Source organism: Rana temporaria, chromosome 2 (genome assembly GCF_905171775.1).
Source record: "Rana temporaria chromosome 2, aRanTem1.1, whole genome shotgun sequence".
Classification (NCBI taxonomy): domain Eukaryota; kingdom Metazoa; phylum Chordata; class Amphibia; order Anura; family Ranidae; genus Rana; species Rana temporaria.
Window position 1 is genome coordinate 118,368,635 of NC_053490.1, and position 18,954 is coordinate 118,387,588.

Genomic DNA, 18,954 nt, shown 5'->3' on the forward strand with positions numbered 1-18,954 from the left:
GGTGACACACATCACAGCCAGCACATCAGAGCACACCTCAGGTTTTTTCAGCTCCCTCTGCAGCTGGGTGGGGTGGTGAATACCAGGGGCCCCCATGCTCTGCAATAGCAGCAAGGAGGTGACCAGTGTTTTTTTTTTTTTTGTCCTGCCTTGCAGGGTGGGTGACTCAGCGCTGACACTATGGAACCTGAGCCAGGTCTCCCTCTCAAGCTATGCCTGAGTTAACCCTTAACGCCCCTTCCCCTGCCACATCTGTTATGTTGGCTGTCCTGGGTTTCTTGCCAGGTTTGAAGCAGCTATTGCCCGGATGGGGGGTAAAAAAGCGCCCCCTCCCTGAGCCTGCTTCTGGGGATGACACAGAATCACTGTTATTTTCTGGTTCTGTTATGTCAGAGGCTGCGGTTTTAACCCTTATGGATGGTGAGGATGACTCTGCTGCAGTCAGTTGCTGGCAAGAATTTGTTGGAGCTCTTGTTTCTGCGGTGCGTGAGACTCTAAAAATTGAGGATGGGGCGGAGACACCTCCGTGTCAGTACCAGCAGACTACCACGCACCGCTGAAGTGTTTCCTTGTGTTCCTTATTTGGACAATATGTTATACAAGGAATGGGATGCACCGCAAAAAGTTTGTCAAAAAACTTTGCAACCCGTTACCCCCTTGGGGGGGCTTTAAAAAAAAAAAGTAGGTCTCTCCTCCGCCAGTGGACCCCCCTGTGTCCAGACTGCGCAAGGCCACCACGTTGCCTGTGGAAGGGGCTCCTGCATTTCAGGATCCCGCTGATAGGAGAGTGGAGGCCGTGGCCCGCTCCCTATTCACGGTGGTGGGTTCGGCGGTGAGGCCGGCTCTGGCCGGGGCCCTGGTCAGGCCCCGACTAAAAGGGCGAAGCTCCTGCTGCAGGAGCTGGAAGAAGGACCTCTAAGGTGGCCTTGGTGATGGCCGTTAAGGGTGAACGGTCCTTTTGGGACTTCACTGAATGGCATCATTGAGGATGCCACGGGTGGTAAGCGCATGCTGTTCCCACAGTCTGGGAAGGGCTAGGGACCTCGCCCTGTGCAAGGACCCTCCTTGCCTACCTCCGAGCGTTTTTTCGCTCGCCCTGTGCGGTGGGGGTAGGTCTACATGGTGCTTGAATCCCCGCTGCGGGGTAGCAGCGCACCTGATACCGCATGCCTAACAAGTCTGCGGACATACCTGCTTCCGCCTGAAGGGCTGCTCCCGCCCGTGTCTCGTGTGGGAGACTGGCTTCGCATTGCGAAGTGTTTTCCTTGGGGTACAAGATTGAGTTTCTCTCTAGTCTGCCAAACCTTTTTTTCCCTCCGGCTTCTGGCCTCCCCCGGTTCGCCGGTTGACTCTGTCAGGGGCTGTCCAGGATCTTCTGGTCAGGGGAGTGATTGTGCCAGTTCCCTCGTTGGAACGGTCTTGGGGTTTTTTACTCCATTCTGTTTGTGTCCCCACGGAGGATGGGGCCCGGTCAATCCTGGGCCTCAAGTCCCTCGTTTGTTTTGTCAAGGTGCTAACTTTTAGGTGGTGTCGATTCGCTTGGTAATAGCGGCACTCCATCAGGGGGATTTTCTGGCATCCTTGGATGTCATGAACGTGTACCTGCATATCCTCAAACCACCGGAGATTCTGTGCTTTGCGGTCGGGGGGGACCATTTTCAATTGGTGTCCTTCCCATTCGGCGGATTTTTGCCAAGGTGCTCGTCCCGATACTGGCCCGGCTGTGACAGCGGGGGTTTGTTATCATGGGATGTCTGGACGACATTCTCCTACGAGCTTTTTCGAGCTCTGCATTTGTCGAGCCTTGTCTATCACGTGTCAGGCTCTCCGAGTGTTCGGCTGGTTTCTGGATTGTCCTGAAATCAGGGTTGATTCCGTCTCTGGGACTGCAATACCTGGGACTAGTCCTGGATTCCTCCGGGGCGGGCGGGAGTGTTTTTCTCCTAACGGAAAAACTTCAGACTCTGCTATCTGCTGTGCAGCAGTTGCCGACCCAGAAGCGGTCATCTCTGCGATTCTGCAGGAAGGTTCTGGGTCAGTTGGTAGCCTCTTTCGAGGCGGTTCTGTATGCCCAATTCCACGCCAGGGTACTACGGAGGGAACTGCTGTCACGATGGGACTAGCTTCCGTCATCTCTGGATTACCAGATTCAATTGAGTCATCTGATCATGTCTCCCCTGGTGTGGTGGCTGGCATTTCCGGTGCTTCGGGCCGGAAAGTCATTTTTCTGCAAGCCACTGGACAGTGGTCACGACGGATGCCAGCTTCTCCGGTTGGGGAGGGGCGCTTGGGGCACCCAGTCAGCCCAGGGGCACTGGACTCAGGTGGAGTCCTGCCTACTGATCAACGTTCTGGAGCTCCGAGCAATCAAGCTTTGCCTTGCCAGGTGGTCCCTGGATCTACAGGGCCGACCGGTCAGGATCCTGTCCGATAACACCACGTCCGTGGCGTAGGTTGATCATCAGGGAGGCACACGGAGTTCTGTTGCAGCGACGGGGGTCGTGCACATCCTTTCGGTGAGCCGAAGGGTCCGTTCCGGCTCTATCGGCCGGGTACATTCCGGGAATATGGAATTGGCTAGCCGACTAACTAAGTCGCACTGCACTGGGCCAAGGAGAGTGGTCTCTCCACCCGCAGGTGTTTTGGGGTCTGTGCCGAAAGTGGGGCACTCCGGACATGGACCTTCTAGCGTCCCGTCTCTATCGGTAGGTGCCACGGTTCGTGGCCAGGTTTAAGGACCCGTGGGTGGACGCGTCAGGCGCGTTGGTGGCTCCTTGGGGTCACTGTCGCCTACTTTACACCTTCCCTCCTCTGAAGCTTCTTCCTCGCCTGCTGCGCAGAGTGGAAGCTGTAGGGATTCTATCGGTCCTGATTGCCCCAGATTGGCCGCGTCGCTTCTGGTACGCGGACCAGGTGCGTCTGGTGGCAGACGCCCCCTAGCGTCTTCCCCTGGGAATTGATTTTCTGTTACAGGGTCCGATCTTCCACCCTGTTTCACAGCCACCGGTCTTAGCGGCGTGGCTGTTGAGAGCCAGGGGCTTAAGAACCGAGGCCCATTGGGCTCGGTGGTCTCTACCGTGCTGCCTGCACGGAAGTCTACCTCACGTAGGTTTTTTCCTCATACATGGAAGGCCTACTTCTCTGTGTGTGGGGAGATGAACTGGCACTCTCGTACATGCGTTGTGTAGAGGATTCTGCTGTCTTTGCAGCAGGGAGTGGTTCAGGCTCTCGCCTTACGTACGGTTAGGAGCCAGATTTCTGCTCTGGCTGTTTTTACTTGCAGCGACCCTTGGCATCGCACTCCTGGGTGTGTACGTTGGGTCAGGGGGTCTGGCAGGTGGCCCCTCCGGTGCACCCTCCATTACCCCCATGGGACTTGAATTTAGTCCTTTCAGTGCTTCGGGATGCTCCCTTTGAGGACATTCGGGAGGTTTTTTTGTTTATTGTCACAAAAGGTGATTTTATTTCCGGTAGCAATTACCTCAATCAGACGGGTGTCTGTCTGTTCTGGCGGCCTTGTCTTGCAAGGCTCCCTGCTTGGTCATCCGTAAGGATGAGGTGGTGCTGCGGCCGCAGCCGTTTTTTCTCCCTAAGGTAATTTCGGCTTTTCACTTGGATGTGGACATTGTTCTTCCATCCTTATGTCCTCAGCCGAAATGCCAAGAGGAGGCCACTTTACATCCTCTGGATGTGGTTCAGGCCCTACGAGTGTACTTATATGTTACGGTTCCTTTCCGGAAGTCGGGCTCACTGTTCGTGTCGGTGGCTGGCCCTACAAGAGGGCCTAGCAGTCTCGTCGGCCACCGTTCCTAGGTGGTCCCGACGGATTGTGCTTCAGGCCTATGTCCTGAAGGGGCGGGCGCCCCCCTTTCGGGTCACGGCGCATTCGACCAGGGCGATCGGGGCCTCTTGGGCTTACCGACACCAAGCCTCTGTGTTACAGGTGTGTAAGGCTGCGACCTGGTCGTCGGTCCACACTTTTTCAAAGTTTTATAAGGTGGATGTGAGTGCATCTTCTGATGCCTCCTTCGGCCGCAGGGTGTTACAGGCGGCAGTTTAAGGTTGGAGTTCCTCTGTTGAGTAACTCCGGTTTTTGTTTGGGGTGTAACCTGTTTTTGCTGTGTTATTTTTCCAACCCCTCGAATTTTTTGACACTGCTTGGGGACGTCCCTAAGGTCAATGAAGGCTGTGTCCGTCTATGAACGAAAGAGAAAAAAGGATTTTTGTACTCACCGTAAAATCCATTTCTCTGAGTTCATAGACGGACACAGCACCCACCCCTCCTTTGTTTGTACTGCTTGTTACGAACTGAGGCTGCTAGAGCAGAGTGTGGGTAATGCCTGGGGGAGCCACGCCCCCTGGGAGGAGCGGCATGAAGGAAAGGTTTTTAACACCTTAAGTGCTGTAGAATTCTGCCTAAATCTCCTGGTAGGAAGAAGCATAACCCTAAGGTCAATGAAGGCTGTGTCCGTCTATGAACGAAAGAGAAATGGATTTTACGGTGAGTACAAAAATACTTTTTTTCCTCCGTCTGCAGAATCGGAGGATTGCGGACTCGGATGACATCAGGTGTCAGCGGATATTCATCCACTGACACCTGCAATCTCATAGGGATCAATGTATGTCCGTTTTTCATCCGAAAACAGATGGATGAAAAACGGACATACGGTCCGCATGTGTGAAAGAGAGGGAGTGCCCAGATACCACTTTCCTATGTGAATGATTAAAGGGTACATAGTAAAAAATTAAGTAACCAAGAAATAAAGCAACCAAAATGTTAAAAACCAAAAGACAAAAATATTCAACAATGTACATCCTTCATCAATCACATTGTCCAGTGATGCAGGTATATCACAATGAATAACGGCCATCAACCCCCAAAATAAAAACCTGACGCCCATGGAGACCTATCCGATTCCATCACTGGACAATTTGAATTATGATGGATGTACATCATAGGACACTGAATAATAAAGTCCATAAGTAAAGTAAGGCGCTAAGTCCATTAAAACCAAACGACTTATGTGACTATAAATTGTTTGCAAAATTATGTGTTAAACTTGACTATAAATTCGCTCCATGCTAAAGTAAAAAACATTACTATCCATACAGAAACATATGCTATTTAAATGATTGTATCAAAGGAATTTGAAGCCTTGTCACTTATTTATTTTATATTTTCTTATATATTTATATAATTTTATTTACTTAATATCACTTTTTGGCACATTTAAATTATTTATTACAACTATTTTAATTTATTTGTTATCACTATATTTAAATGGCATATGTTTCTGTATGGATAGTAATGTTTTTCACTTTAGCATGTAGCTAACTTACATTCAAGTTTGACACTTAATTTTGCAAAAAAGTTTCTCGTAAGATTTTGTTTTTAATGGGATTAGCACCTTACTGTTTGCACTCATGTGATGCCTCAGGTGCTAAAATGAACAAAATAAGGTATGTAATGAAAAAGGCATTATTTAAAAATGCCATTGCCATTAGCGTGTTAATCAATGACGATCCTACTCTCTATTTGGTAATATGATGTTCACACATTCAGTGATTAATTATGTTTTTTTAAAAGTGGTAATTATATTTAAGGTGACATTAACGGGTTTGGTTTGTTGTGTATTAATTGGCCTGTGGTGGAATGATGTCATCCTGTGCACAGGAGTCGGTCATTCGGGGCACAGCTGGAATGTGTCAAGAATGTATGCTGAGCAGCGCATGCACTGCTCAGTGTGCATTTATTAGAAGACTGCTAGCAGGCAGGTAAGTGATTGTTATTGAATTGCATGTCTCTTAGGCAATAAAATGCTTGTAGTTTATTATTTACCTTTTGTTCTGCTTTAAGCTTTTGTAATACCATTCTGTATTCCTGTAAATAGAAGCGGTACTCTATTAAAAGCTTACCAATAAGAGAACTGAAATCTGTTTCTTCTGTACAGGTGATTGGCACTCTGCCATGGTTTCTGAACACTCCAGGGATCACAGCAGGGGCTGCTGCCGCTGCTGTCACGGCTCCAAATGTGGTCCAGGCAGTGACACCTCAACTGCTGCTGAATGCCCAAGGACAAATTATTGGCACTCTGGCTAGCAGTACTATCCAGCCAGCAGCTATAAGAAAGCAAGCTTCACAGGAAAGTCCAGCTAAGACAGATCAGCAGGTAATGTCATATACATAAATTGTAATAGCAAGCAGCTCAACTGGTATTGGCAGTGGTAAACCATGCATGGGACAGCAGCACCCAGGAACGATCCAAGCAAGTTTGCCCTGCACGTTTCTTCAGCAAGGCAGCAAATAAATGCAGGAGAACTTTGTACAACAAAGTCATAGTATAAAACAAACCAAACATCTGCTCGTCCAAGCTACAAACTTAGCTACAGTCGGGATCGAAGGTTTGGACACCCTAGGTAAAAATTTGTATAAATGTGGATAACGAATCCAAGGAAATATGGAAAAATATCTAAAAGGCATCAAATTACAGATTAGACATTCTTATACCGGTAATATGTCAAAAAAAGTTAGATTTTATTTCCATCATTTACACTTTCAAAGTTACAGAAAACAAAAAAATGGCGTCTACAAAAGTTTGAGCACCCTGCAGAGTTAATATCTTGTACTGCCCCCTTTGGCAAGTATCACAGCTTGTAAACGCTTTTTGTAGCCAGCCAAGAGTCTTTTAATTCTTGTTTGAGGTATCTTTGCCCATTCTTCCTTACAAAAGTCTTCCAGTTCTTTGAGATTTCTGGGCTGTCTGTCACGTACTGCTCTTTTAAGGTCTATCCATAGATTTTCAATTATGTTGAGGTCAGGAGATTGTGAAGGCCATGGCAAAACCTTCAGTTTACGCCTCTTGATGTAATCCCCCGTGGATTTTGTGGTGTGTTTAGGATCATTATCCATTTGTAGAAGCCATCCTCTCTTTAACCACTTAAGCCCCGGACCATACTGCTGGTCAAAGACCAGAGCACTTTTTGCGATTCGGCACTGCATCGCTTTAACTGACAATTGCGCGGTCGTGCGACGTGGCTCCCAAACAAAATTGGCGTCCTTTTTTTCCCACAAATAGAGATTTATTTTGGTGGTATTTGATCACCTCTGCGGTTTTTAGTTTTTGCACTATAAACAAAAATAGAGCGACAATTTTGAAAAAAAATAATATTTTTTACTTTTTACCATAATAAATATCCCCCAAAAATATATATAAAAAAAAAACCGATTTATTTCCTCAGTTTAGGCCGATACGTATTCTTCTACATATTTTTCGTAAAAAAAATCGCAATAAGCGTTTACTGATTGGTTTGCGCAAAAGTTATAGCGTTTACAAAATAGGGGGTAGTTTTATGGCATTTTTATTAATATTTTTTTTTACTAGTAATGGCGGCGATCAGCGATTTTTTTTCAGTACTGCGACATTATGGCGGACACTTCGGACACTTTTGACACATTTTTGGCACCATTGGCATTTTTATAGCGATCATTGCTATAAAAATGCATTGATTACTATAAAAATGCCACTGGCAGGGAAGGGGTTAACACTAGGGGGCAGGGAAGGGGTTAAGTATGTTCCCTGGGTGTGTTCTAACTGTAGGGGGGGTGGACTCACTAGGGGAAATGACTGATTGCTGTTCATACATTGTATGAACAGATGGTCTGGCATTTCTCCCCTGACAGGCCCGGGAGCTGTGTGTTTACACACACAGCTCCCGGTTCTCGCTCTGTAACGAGCGATCGCGGCTGCCCGGCGGTGATCGCGACCGCCGGGCACGCGTGCGGGAGTCAGGAACGAGTGGGGGGACTGCTGGGAGACATGACGTAGATCTACATGACTCCTGTGAACACAGGATCTGTGCCTGAATGCATGCACAGCTGAGTGTACATTCTAAGAAGACTGTGAGCAGGCATGTAGGTTTATTTTATTGCAGGAGAGACATTGCATGTCTCTCCTGCAATAAAAACCCAGCCTGCTTCCAGTTTTTAAAAAGGACACTTTAGTTTGGCCTTAATTGTTCTTTGGATTGTTGTGAAGAATGAGCCAGCCATGTCCTCAATTAGCATGTGTCTGAAAAAGGATTTATTTTACGTTCATTGAAGGACACAACTCGGTATCATTCTTGACCATAGGGTTATAGCGCCAACTTCAGTAATAGGACACGAGGCAGAAAAAAGAACACAGCACTGCCTATGGGCAGCCCTAAGCGATTTTCAGCTTGTAAGATGCTCAGCTCTGAAGCTCCGAAACGCCCAACAAGCAAAATTCCATTCATTTCAATTGCCCCTATTCACATATGAGCATTCTGTCACCTGAAGCAGAACGCCTGAAGCTCAAAAAAGTACATGAGCTTCTTTTTGGCAGATTGCAAGCATTTTTGGCCCCATTCAATAGAAACACCTGACTTGGGCAGAAAAACGGTCTTAAAATGCTCAAATAGCAGCTCTCCACCCCTAATTTCCTCTCCCTCTCCTCCCCTTAGTGCTTTCTGTTGGCTGAACAAAAATGCCTAAAGCTGTAAAAAGCTTGTGATACACTTCTAAAATGCTTTTAAAAAGCTGCAAAAAAAAAAGCTTAATAAAAAGCCAGTTAATCGATACGCTCAGGTGTGAATGGAGTCTAACTGGTAGCTAAACACCCTATCTGCGTTAGGCAGCTTAATGAGAGTGAGGACCTAGTTCCCTGTTTTCTATGGAGTTTCTAGAGAGATCCTTAAGGTGGGCAACAGGCTGGATAATATACCGTAGAATAGATCCATTGGTAACCCCAGCGCAAGCAGGCCCTTAGCTATGCACTGGGTTGGCTGCGAGTATTCCTCACAGGGGACACATATGACCAGTCAGCTCCGAGCTGGTTGCTCACAGTCTTCCACCTCTGCTTTGGCTGAGAGGCATTCTGTCATATGAAAGGTACCCTTGGAAGAAGAAGAATTTTGGTCAGGGGGACTTTGAATGCGACCAATCACTAAGTAAGCACATAGTGCTGCCAGAAAGACCTTTCTGACCGCACCTTACATGAAAGCATTCACTTGTGATTTTGGTTCCCAGTTCTTTGTGAACTAACAAAAAGTGTTAGCTCACTGTCACCTATACTTGCACAGTGTCTTTGGGGAATCCACAGTGCTTCCGTCTTGTCCACATGTCTTTACCTCAGCTCCCATGCCAGACATCTCGAGCAGCTTCGATCCTCTGTTCACATCTATGCAGTTGACATTACCATTGCATTCTCCCCTGAAGAGTTGGTATACAGTGGTTGAAAGAGAAAAAGGTGAATGTCCTTGCATGGCCTAGTCAGAGCCCAGCCTTAAACCCTATTGAAAATGTGTGGAATGACTTGAAGACTGCAGTCCACAAACGCTCACCATCAAATTTAACTGACCTTAAAGAAGAGTGGGTAAATATTGCAAATTTGAGATGTGCAAAGTTAGTAGAGACATATCCCAGCAGACTAAAGGATGTAATTAAAGCAAAAAGTGGTTAAAAAACATACTGACACAAGGGGTGATCCTTTTTCCAACTTAATGATTCTGTTTATTGATTTTTTTCTGACATGTTGGTGTTATATCTGTAGCGCCGGGGTACTTTCAGAGCCGGTGCTATGTTAAATTTAGGGGGAGAATTCAGAGAAATAGTTGGCTCTGAATTGGTTTGATTGTTTAAATTCGGGTCTCTGCTCTAGCTTGGCTGTACTGTGGGCTGACCTTTTGTCCGGGGACTCCGGTCACCCTTCAGAAGGCAGGTGGCAGCAGTGGGGTCAGGTGCTCTGAGTACTACTCCTTAGCGGCCAGTCAGGGGTTGGCTGCCTCGCTGTGCATACTGGGGAGGGGTATAAAGGGGCAGATGCCATTACCAAGGGCTTCGTCTTCCTCGTGTGGCGCCGTCCATTGGGGTGGCCACTCCATGTCACCCCTGCATATGGCCCTCCTGGCCGGGGTGTGCGTGGGTAGCAGTGTTCCTGGTTTCGGGACCACGTTGGCCCGGAGCAACTGATCTGCTGTGCGGGCCCAGCGTTTGACTGGGTCCTTAACTTGGAGGGGTCCCGAACTGTCCGTCCAATTGGAGGAGGCTGGACGATGAGGAGCCTGTCCGGGGAATACCAAGCACGAGGCTGGTGTTCCAGGAGGGGTCTGTCCATTCATCTGGGACTACCTGGGATCTGACAGGCTGGAAGTTGATCGCCTGTCAGTCGCTAACTTGCAAAGAACTACCTGAAGGAGATCCGGGAGCTGAATCTACTGAGAGAGGATTCTGGACCATAATTGTCTCCATTCTGTTGGGAGGGTCTGTGGCAGAGACTTGATCCCGAGTCCGAGTGACACTCTGGTTGCCAGGTTTGTGAGAGAAGCCTGTCCAGGTGCACTACACCCACTCTGGCTGGAGTGGCGAAGAAAAAGTTTGTTAGAAGCAGGACTGTTTCCCATATGCAGTTACACAAACAAAAGCTTAATTTCAGGCTGCAAAGCAACAAAATGTGATTAATTTGAAGGGGGTGATTCTTTTCTAGACCCACTGTATCTGGTCCTCTCGGCCTTTAAATGCTTTTGTGTTGTCCAAATTTCTAGAATAGTCCCTGTTTACTCCGTTGCAGCCTCTTCCATCATGAAGCATACGTATCTACATGACTTTGTTTTTTTCTTCTTCGATTCTCTGTAGGGGAAATTTGCTACCATTTTGGCACCCTTCCATTTTCGCCTGGCTCCTGCTACAGCACTGGCTCCAATCCTGGTGTCACTGAGACTGTGGGGAATTCGGTGGAAATCTTTTCCTGGACAACTTCATCTCTTGCCTTGCCTGGACACCCTAATGTTTGCTGTGCACACTCTGCTGCTTGGTTGGATTCTGTACTTCCAGGGGTCCTCCCTGGTTTTCACCCATATGGTTGGAGTGTCTGGGTCTGATTCTGGATTGATTCAGGCCACAGTACTTCTTCTGTCGGAGGAGATCTTGGGCTCTGTCCCTGGTTCAGCTGTTCCTGTCCTAAAGGTGGCCTCTCCGAGTTGCTGGATGCAGATTATAGGTTTCATGGCTTCTGTCTTCGAGGGAAGTTCTGTATGCACAGTTGTATGGGACAGTTGCTCAAGCCCTCCCTTCTCTGGTGGCTTTGGTTCCCTTTTCTGCTAAGCGGCAAGTTGTTCCTTCCTCTTTGTTGACCACGTGGAGAACTGGCAGGCAGAGATAAGTGGTGTGCATTGTAGGGCATCAGAGGGGTGAACGGCCGACTCAGAGACAGTCCAGTAAAAGAAAAATGTCTTTATTCAGCAAACTGAAAAAAAAAATCAGAAGTCATGACAGGCTTGTTTTGTCACACAGCTCTGCACACAGGTACAGCTCACCGTTCGGAAGCATACAGGCTTACATGCACTAGTTCATGGCTCTAATCAGAGCTAGAGTCTTTTATGTGGTTAAAGGGGTGTTCCAGCCAATTTTTATGTTTTTTATTAAAAGTCAGCAGCTACAAAAAGTGTAGCTGCTGGCTTTTAATAAACATACACTTACCTGCTCCAGCGTTCCAGCGACGCGCCAGCCGGGGCTCCGCTCCTCTTCCCCCCTCCCCGGCCGGTGTCTTCATTTCAACTGTGGGCACCCGGCCGTGACAGCATGCGCGCGCGGCCCGGCGCTGCACCGTCTGATTGGACAGGAGATCGCCTAGGACCTGTGACGTGTCCTAGGTGATCGCCTACAGGGAGGGGCTGCTGTAGGCGATTAAGCTTAATCGCCTAACCAGCCTCTCGGCGGAAGGAGGAAGTGGGGCAGGAAGTCCCACTCCTCCTGAAGCCCACTCCCCCCCCCCCCCAAAAAAATTACATGCCAAATGTGGCATGTAAGGGGGTGTGGAGTGGGATAAGCGGAAGTTCCAATTTTGGGTGGAACTCCGCTTTAAGCTCACCCAGCAAGTGCACAATCCAGCAATGGACCTTTTCACACAGCGTGCTGCTGTGTCTCTGTTTCCTACTCAAACAGCTCCTCTCTGACACTTTCAGCCCAGCTGGCAATAAGCAGGTCTGAAGAAGGATACCCTGCCCTCTTCAATTAACCCCTTCTTAGCCCTGCCCCAGGCTGACCCTCAACATATCTCCCCCCACCCGTTCTAGGTCAGGGGTCTGGACAATTTATACCACAATGGCCATAGGCCTGGGAAAGGGCATCTTTTTTTTTTTTCCAAATGCACATGCCCAGGTCTATGCCCCCTTCCTACTCTGAATCCACACAATTTCTAAACCGGATTGCTGCTGTAAACCTAAAATTTTTATCAGTTTCCATTAGGCGGTACACTTCCTGGTACTCCTCTGTGAGGAGCTGTTGCACCAATTCAGCCCAATGGCTTCTGGGCCACCTTTTAAACTATGCCATGTTTTCGAATCCAGCCAGGCAGTCCTCAATGTGGTCGTCCGGTAGCATCGTCTGTAAAAAATCTCCAGCACAGATTCTACCCTCGTTACCACTGAGAGCAGCGCCAAACTTTTCTATTATTTCAGAGGGTTCTTGTCCCTCTGTGAGACACCTGCTCTCCACAGTAGGCTCAACCACTATCACTTGATCCCCAGGTTTAGACTCTCTGACCCTGGCAGACCGGTTGGTAACCCCCCTCTGGGTCCTCGCTAATGGTTTATGCCCACGTTTTAAGCACTTTGCGATTTTTGGTTATCATGTAGCATAGATTATGATGCACAGCAACTCAGGGAGAGCGCATATTATCCGCAGGATGCTGTGGCTCACCACTCAACAATGTGACCTGTTCCCTGGTGGGGATTAAAGGGAAGTCCCTCCTCTGAGCACCAAAGAAATCAACTCGGGAGCCCCCAAAACATGACAAGTCAGGCCCAGAGGGAGAACTTTCCGCCTCCAGTCCTACAAACACCTCCAGGGGATCTAGGTCAGCTCCTGCAGGTTCACACATCTGACAGATTTCTTTACTGTTTACCTCCTGCAACACAGTATTTAACATTTCACATGGGGGGTTTCTCCTTTTTAGGGGGGGCCCCTGAATGAACCTTTGATTTTTTGTTCACACAAGTCCCAAAATAGGGGGCAGTTTCGCCCAGTTAGCAAATCATGAGGTAACCCCGGGATCACCCCAACTCCCAGTGTAGCAGTTCCTGTGGTTGTGGAAAGGGTTACATGGACCATTGGATAGTCCTTGACAACCCCATGTACAGAGACCACTCCAGTCAAGAAGTGCTACAACCTCCTGCCCATTAACCCGCACCACACTCTCAAGCGGGCTTAGATTGTTCATTGGACCAGTGGCAAAAGCAAACATAGAGCCATGTCGAGCAATGTCACATTTCATTGGCTCCTCCCAACTTGGACACTGGGCTGCCATATGACCCAGTTGTTGGCAGAACCAACAGCGAACCTCATGGGGTTCCCATTCTCCCTGTCGACTCTCAGGAGGGTTTGACGTAAGGGTGCTCCTAGCAGGAGAGTCAGGCACCCAGGCAGACACCTTGCCTTCAACCAGGTGCCATCTTGGTGCTGGAATGCACTTCCTTAGAACGGGCCAGCTCTCTGGTAATAGATTGACTCTCCTGGACACTTTCCACACAACTGTAGCGCTCGACAGCAGCAGCCATCTCATCCAGGGACTGAGGCTCAGACTGAGCCAACCAACGATGCAGCTCTTTAGGAAGACCACACAAAAATTGATCCAGTGCAACTCACTCTACAATATGAGTGGTGGTCTTCTCTGGTTTCAGCCAATCCTGGAACAGGTGCATTAGATGATACAGTTGTACACAGGCAGGCTTAGCTCTGTCAAAGCGCCAGTCATGAACATGATTTGCCCTTAAAGCCACAGTCACTCCCAGCCTGGCTAGGATTTCTGCCTTTAGCAGTTTATAGTCCCATGCTGATTCAGAGGCCTAATCACAATAGGCCTGCAAGTCAAGAAAGGAGCCAGCACATCCGTCCAGTTTTTCTCAGGGAGTCCTTCCCTTGTTGCAATCTTTTCAAACATTGCCATATAAGCTTCTACGTTATCTGTGGCTGTCATCTTTTGCATAGTCCGCTGCACTGCTTTCCAGGGGTCACTCTTTACAGCGGGATCACCTTTCATAATTTCAGCCTGCTGGGTCACAACCTTTTGCAGTCCTGCAGTAAGCGGTTTGTTTCCTGTTGCACGACTACCTGGGCATTAGCCATTGCTAATTGTTTAATTAGCTCCAACATGCCTTGTTCTGAAGGCTTCACGGCCTGTGCAGCTTTCACTCAGGACATGGGATTGGCCTGTACACCTCAAACTGCCTGCATACCTCCACCAATTTGTAGGGAATTAGAGGGGTGAACAGCCTTTATTCAGCAAACTGGCAAAAACAAACAAAAGACGTTAACAGGCTTGCCTTGTCACACAGCTCTGCGCACAGGTATAGCTCATAGTTCGGCAGCATACAGGCTTACAGGCAGTAGTTCATAGTTAAAGTCTTTTATGTGGTTAAGCTCATACAGCAAGTGCACAATCCAGCAATGGACCTTTTCACACAGCGTGCTGCTGTGTTTCTTTTTCCTTATTTAAACAGCTCCTCTCTGACACTTTCAGCCCAGCTGGCAATAAGCAGGTCCGAAGGGGAAGTACCTTCCCTGTTCAATTAACCCCTTCTTAACCCTGCCCCAGGCTGACCTTCTACAGCATCAGGATGTTTTTACAAGATATGTCTATGATGGAGCACCCTAGGCATGGATCTTTTGGTGTCAAGAACAGGAAGGTGTCAAGATTGTGACGCGTACCAGGGATCCTTGGGCAGATTCCATTTGAGAATATTAAAGATGTCCCTTGATGTCTCTCTCCCAAATGGTCACCTTTTTGGTGGCTACTACTTTGCCGTGTATTGGAGCTGGTGGCTTGTCTTGTAAATCCCCTTGTTTGGTCATAAAAATGGATAAGGTGGTTCTCTTTCAATTTCCCTACTTATTTGTAAAGGTGGTTTCTAATTTTCTGTCCCTTTGTCTGCGCTCTTTCTAAGGACATCTCACTCTTTGGATGTGGTTCAAGCTGTATATGTGTATGTGTCTGCTACGGCCTCCTTCTGTTGGTTGAACTCCCTCCTTGTGGTTGCAGACAGTCATAAAAATGTTTGGCGGCCTCTGCCACTATTTTGCAATGGATCAGTCAGCCCATGTACAGGCCTATGCCATTAAAGGTCAGGCACCCAATTTCCCCATCACAGCACACTCCGCAAGGGCATTTGGTGCATCTTGGGCTTTCAGACGTCTATATTTTAGGTTTGCTAGACGCTTACCTAGTCGTCTGCAATGGTGTGTTGTTTTTTCTGGCTAGTGTTCTATTCCTGAAAGTGGTGCTTTATCCTACATTCAAAAGTTATACCGAGAGAATGTGGTTTTACAGTAAGTAGCAAAAAATCCTATTATCTATATTGCCCCGCAGCATCCAGTCACATGCACGTTCGCGCTAGAAAATGGCAGCTGAAGAATAACTATTTGAATCTGGTTGTCTGCTATGGAGCATCATGGTTATTTCAGACACCAAATTAAGCTTATTTTTATATTCACCATTGTCACTCTTTAACTAAAAGGCATGGTGACATTTTTACATCTGAGATCAAAAAGAATAGGTTTATTTTCATAATTTGAAAATCTGTTAACCATTTTATTTTCAGCTTCAGCCAACGCAGCAAATCCAGCCTGCTCCTTCTATTACGCAGCCTTCTGTGGTTGTAGCGAATCCAGCTCCAGCCAATACACCAGCAACTCCCCAAGTCCATGTCAGCTCTTCTGAGCCCCCAACAGTGGGCCAGCTGGTGTCAAGTAAGTATGCCTGCCTCGACTCCTCTGTGCACATTTTTAGAGACTTAAAAGAGAAGTATAGGTTTCTTTAAAAAAAAGAATACTATACTTAGCTAGGTGGACGCAGCATCAGTCCCCCACTGCTTCTAAGAATGAGAACTGAGTGATCAAAGGCCCCTGATTGCTCAATACTCAGTCTTCACTGAGCAGAGAGCGGTAACTGTCAGTCACCAGCTCTCCGCCCCTCCAGCGCTCACTGGAGCTTTGGGGTGAGAAGGGGGGTGGGAGTGGCTGGTTTAGGCTCTCAGTGGCTCACTGAGAGGCTTTGCCAGCTGCCGGTCGAGGCATCTGGGTAGATCTTGACTTTAAGTTGGGATCTTTCCAGAGCCTGTACTGGCTAAGTGGCGTCAGAATGAACTGCACTCCTGTAATCCATAGGAGAAGTGTGGGCAGAAACGCTTAGGCATACTTCTCTTTTAAGTGATTTTGTTTACCCTTGATTTTACACCTCTTAGGCCTTGTTAATTTTTAGAGAGCAGTAAAAGTGTAACTATTTTATTATATCTTTTCATGTGACAACACTGAAGAAATTACACATTGCTACAAACAGGGCCGTCTTTACCACAAGGCAAACGGGGCAGCTGCGCAGGGCCCTGTCACTGTTGGGGGCCCAAAGCAACCCCCTTTGAAAAAAAAAAAAAAAATTTTTTTTTTTTTTTTTTTTTAGGGGTCCGGAGGCAACCCCCCTTTTTTTTATTTATTTTTAAATAAAAAAAAAATATTTTTTTAATATATTTTTATTTTATTTTTTATTAAAGGGCCAATTTTTTTTTTTTTAGAGGTCTGGGGGTCCCCAGGGGCCCGTAGTTCCACAGGGCCTCGGATGACAACCCCCCCTTTTTTTTATAAAAAAAAACTTTTTTTATATATTTCTTTATTTCTTTTATTTTATATATATATATATATATATATATATATATATATATATATATATATATATATATATATATATATATATATATATATATATATATATATATATATATATAATATAAATGTTATTATTATTATTAAAGGACCCAGAGGTCCCCAGGTCCCCGGATGGCAACCCCCCTTTTTTTTTATAAAAACATTTTTTTTTATATTATTTTATTTCTTTTTTTTCTTTTTATTTCTTTTTTTTTTTTATATATATATATATATATATATATATATATTAAAGGGCTCAGAGGTCCCCAGGGCCCCATGTGGCAAACACCCTTTTTTATTTTTTTTTATAAATGTTCATTTTTTTATTTTTGTTTATATATATATATATATATATATATATATAATTTATTTTTTTATTAAAGGGCTCAGAGGTCCCCAGGGCCCTGGATGGCAACCACCCTTTTTTTTATAAATGTTTCTTTTTTATATATTTATTTTTTTATTAAAGGGCCCAGAGGTCCCGGATGGCAACCCCCTTTTTTTTGTAATTGACTTTTATAAAAAAAAAATTATTAAAGGGCCCAGAGGTCCCCAGGGCCCCAGATGGCAACCCCCTTTTTAAAAAAAAAAATATATTTTAATTTCCTTTTTTCTTTAGGGCCCCCGCTTCTAAATTCGCGGCAGCCCCCCCCCCCTGCTTCTCAATTTCAGGCGGCAGCACCCCCCCCCCCCCGGTTCTCTGCTCAAGGGGGCCCATGCCTGAAGCTGTGTAAGTGGCCCCATAATTCCTGATGGTGGCCCTGCCGCCCGTTAAGCCCCTGTGCTGCCCACAAATCAGGCTGAAAATCATCAGCGGCATGCAGCCAGTGACAGTACTGCTTCCCTTCCCAGTGTTTTAAAATGTACAGCACCCCTGGCTTCCCTTTAGACGTGCACTTCTCCCTTCCTGCCACTGGGTGCTGCTTGTATATAAAAGTGAATTAGAATGTGATTTTATAACATCTCCAGTTTGCTCTTCCCGAGGCTGACTTCTTCATGTCCTGCTCCTCAAGGTATGTCACTGTTTGCTCATCTATATTGTAAATAGAAGTTTTCTGTAGAGTGTGCCCAAAGTCTTTATAATATTTGATGATTCACTGCAGGTCTGGTCAGTGTTTTAAAAAGTTCCTCTATTTTACACATGGCATGGCATGGGGTCACAGCACCGTCTGTCCATTCTGCTTTAGCACCATGGGACCCCATGCCATGCCATGTGTAAAATAGAGGAACTCTTTAAATCACAGACCAGACCTGCAGTCCAGGCTGAGTAAGGCCTCAGACCACATGGCATTACTGTCTGTATTTAACTGCTTGATGGGCTTATTTTGGGCCTGGCTGGTTCACATGTATGTGTTTTGGCGGCCCACATTTGCGCAGGCACAGCAGCCCATTCATTTTAATGGGCCACCATGCCTGCGTTTCCTGCAAAGAAAAGCACATGCCTCATGTAATAGGCTGCGCACACGGCACGCCTATGCCCATCAAGCACTTATCTGCAGTTCCCGCACTGTCAAACTTGCTGCATTTTTAGACGTATAGGTCACGCTTTTAAAAACACAGTGCGTTTGTGTGTGCAAGAACTGCAGGTAAGTAGCATGGTGCAAAAGCAGAATGAATTTCAAGGCAACTGTATTTTTAAAATGCTGAATGCACCTTTTTTCTGCAGGAAACGAAGGCATGGCAGCCCATTCAAATCAATGGGCTGCTGTGCCTGCACAAATGAGGACCGCCAAAACATACATGTGAACCAGCCAGGCCCAAAATAAGCTGGAGGGGGGCCCAAAAAAAATGTTTGCCATGGGCCCAAACCATATTAAAGACGGCCCTGGCTACAAAGTAAAGTAGTGAGTGTACAGGTTGTATAAGAGTGTAAATTTGCTGTCCCCTGAAAATAACTCAACACGCAGCCATGTCTAAATCGCTGGTAACAGAAATGAGTAAAACCCTAAGGGTAAATGTGCAAATTTGTCCCAAAGTGTCAATATTTTGTGTGACCACCATTATTTTTCTGCACTGCCTTAAAGGGACACTAAAGGATTTTTTTTTTTAGCTAAATAGTTTCCTTTACCTTACTGCAGTCCTGGTTTCATGTCCTCATTGTTCGTTTTTGCTGTAATCCTTCTCTGTTCTGAACACTTCCTGGTTGTCTGTTTCCTGATAAAAAAAGTCATGGGAGCTTTCTATCTGTGGTCACTAATCAAGGAGGTGTGATTACTGTGTGTCTAAAACCCCAGAGCACCAATGAG

At 46.7% G+C, this 18,954-nt stretch overlaps 1 protein-coding gene across 3 annotated transcripts in view; it reads left to right on the forward strand.

Annotated features, from left to right (window-relative positions):
- Positions 1-18,954, forward strand: part of POU6F1 (POU class 6 homeobox 1) — a 170,345-nt gene that overhangs the window by 129,147 nt on the left and 22,244 nt on the right. For all 3 annotated transcript variants that reach the window (XM_040340840.1, XM_040340839.1, XM_040340841.1), the window contains 2 exons: positions 5,952-6,170; positions 15,613-15,760. In XM_040340840.1, the coding sequence (XP_040196774.1) occupies positions 5,952-6,170; positions 15,613-15,760 (367 nt within the window). The remainder of the gene's footprint in view (positions 1-5,951; positions 6,171-15,612; positions 15,761-18,954) is intronic.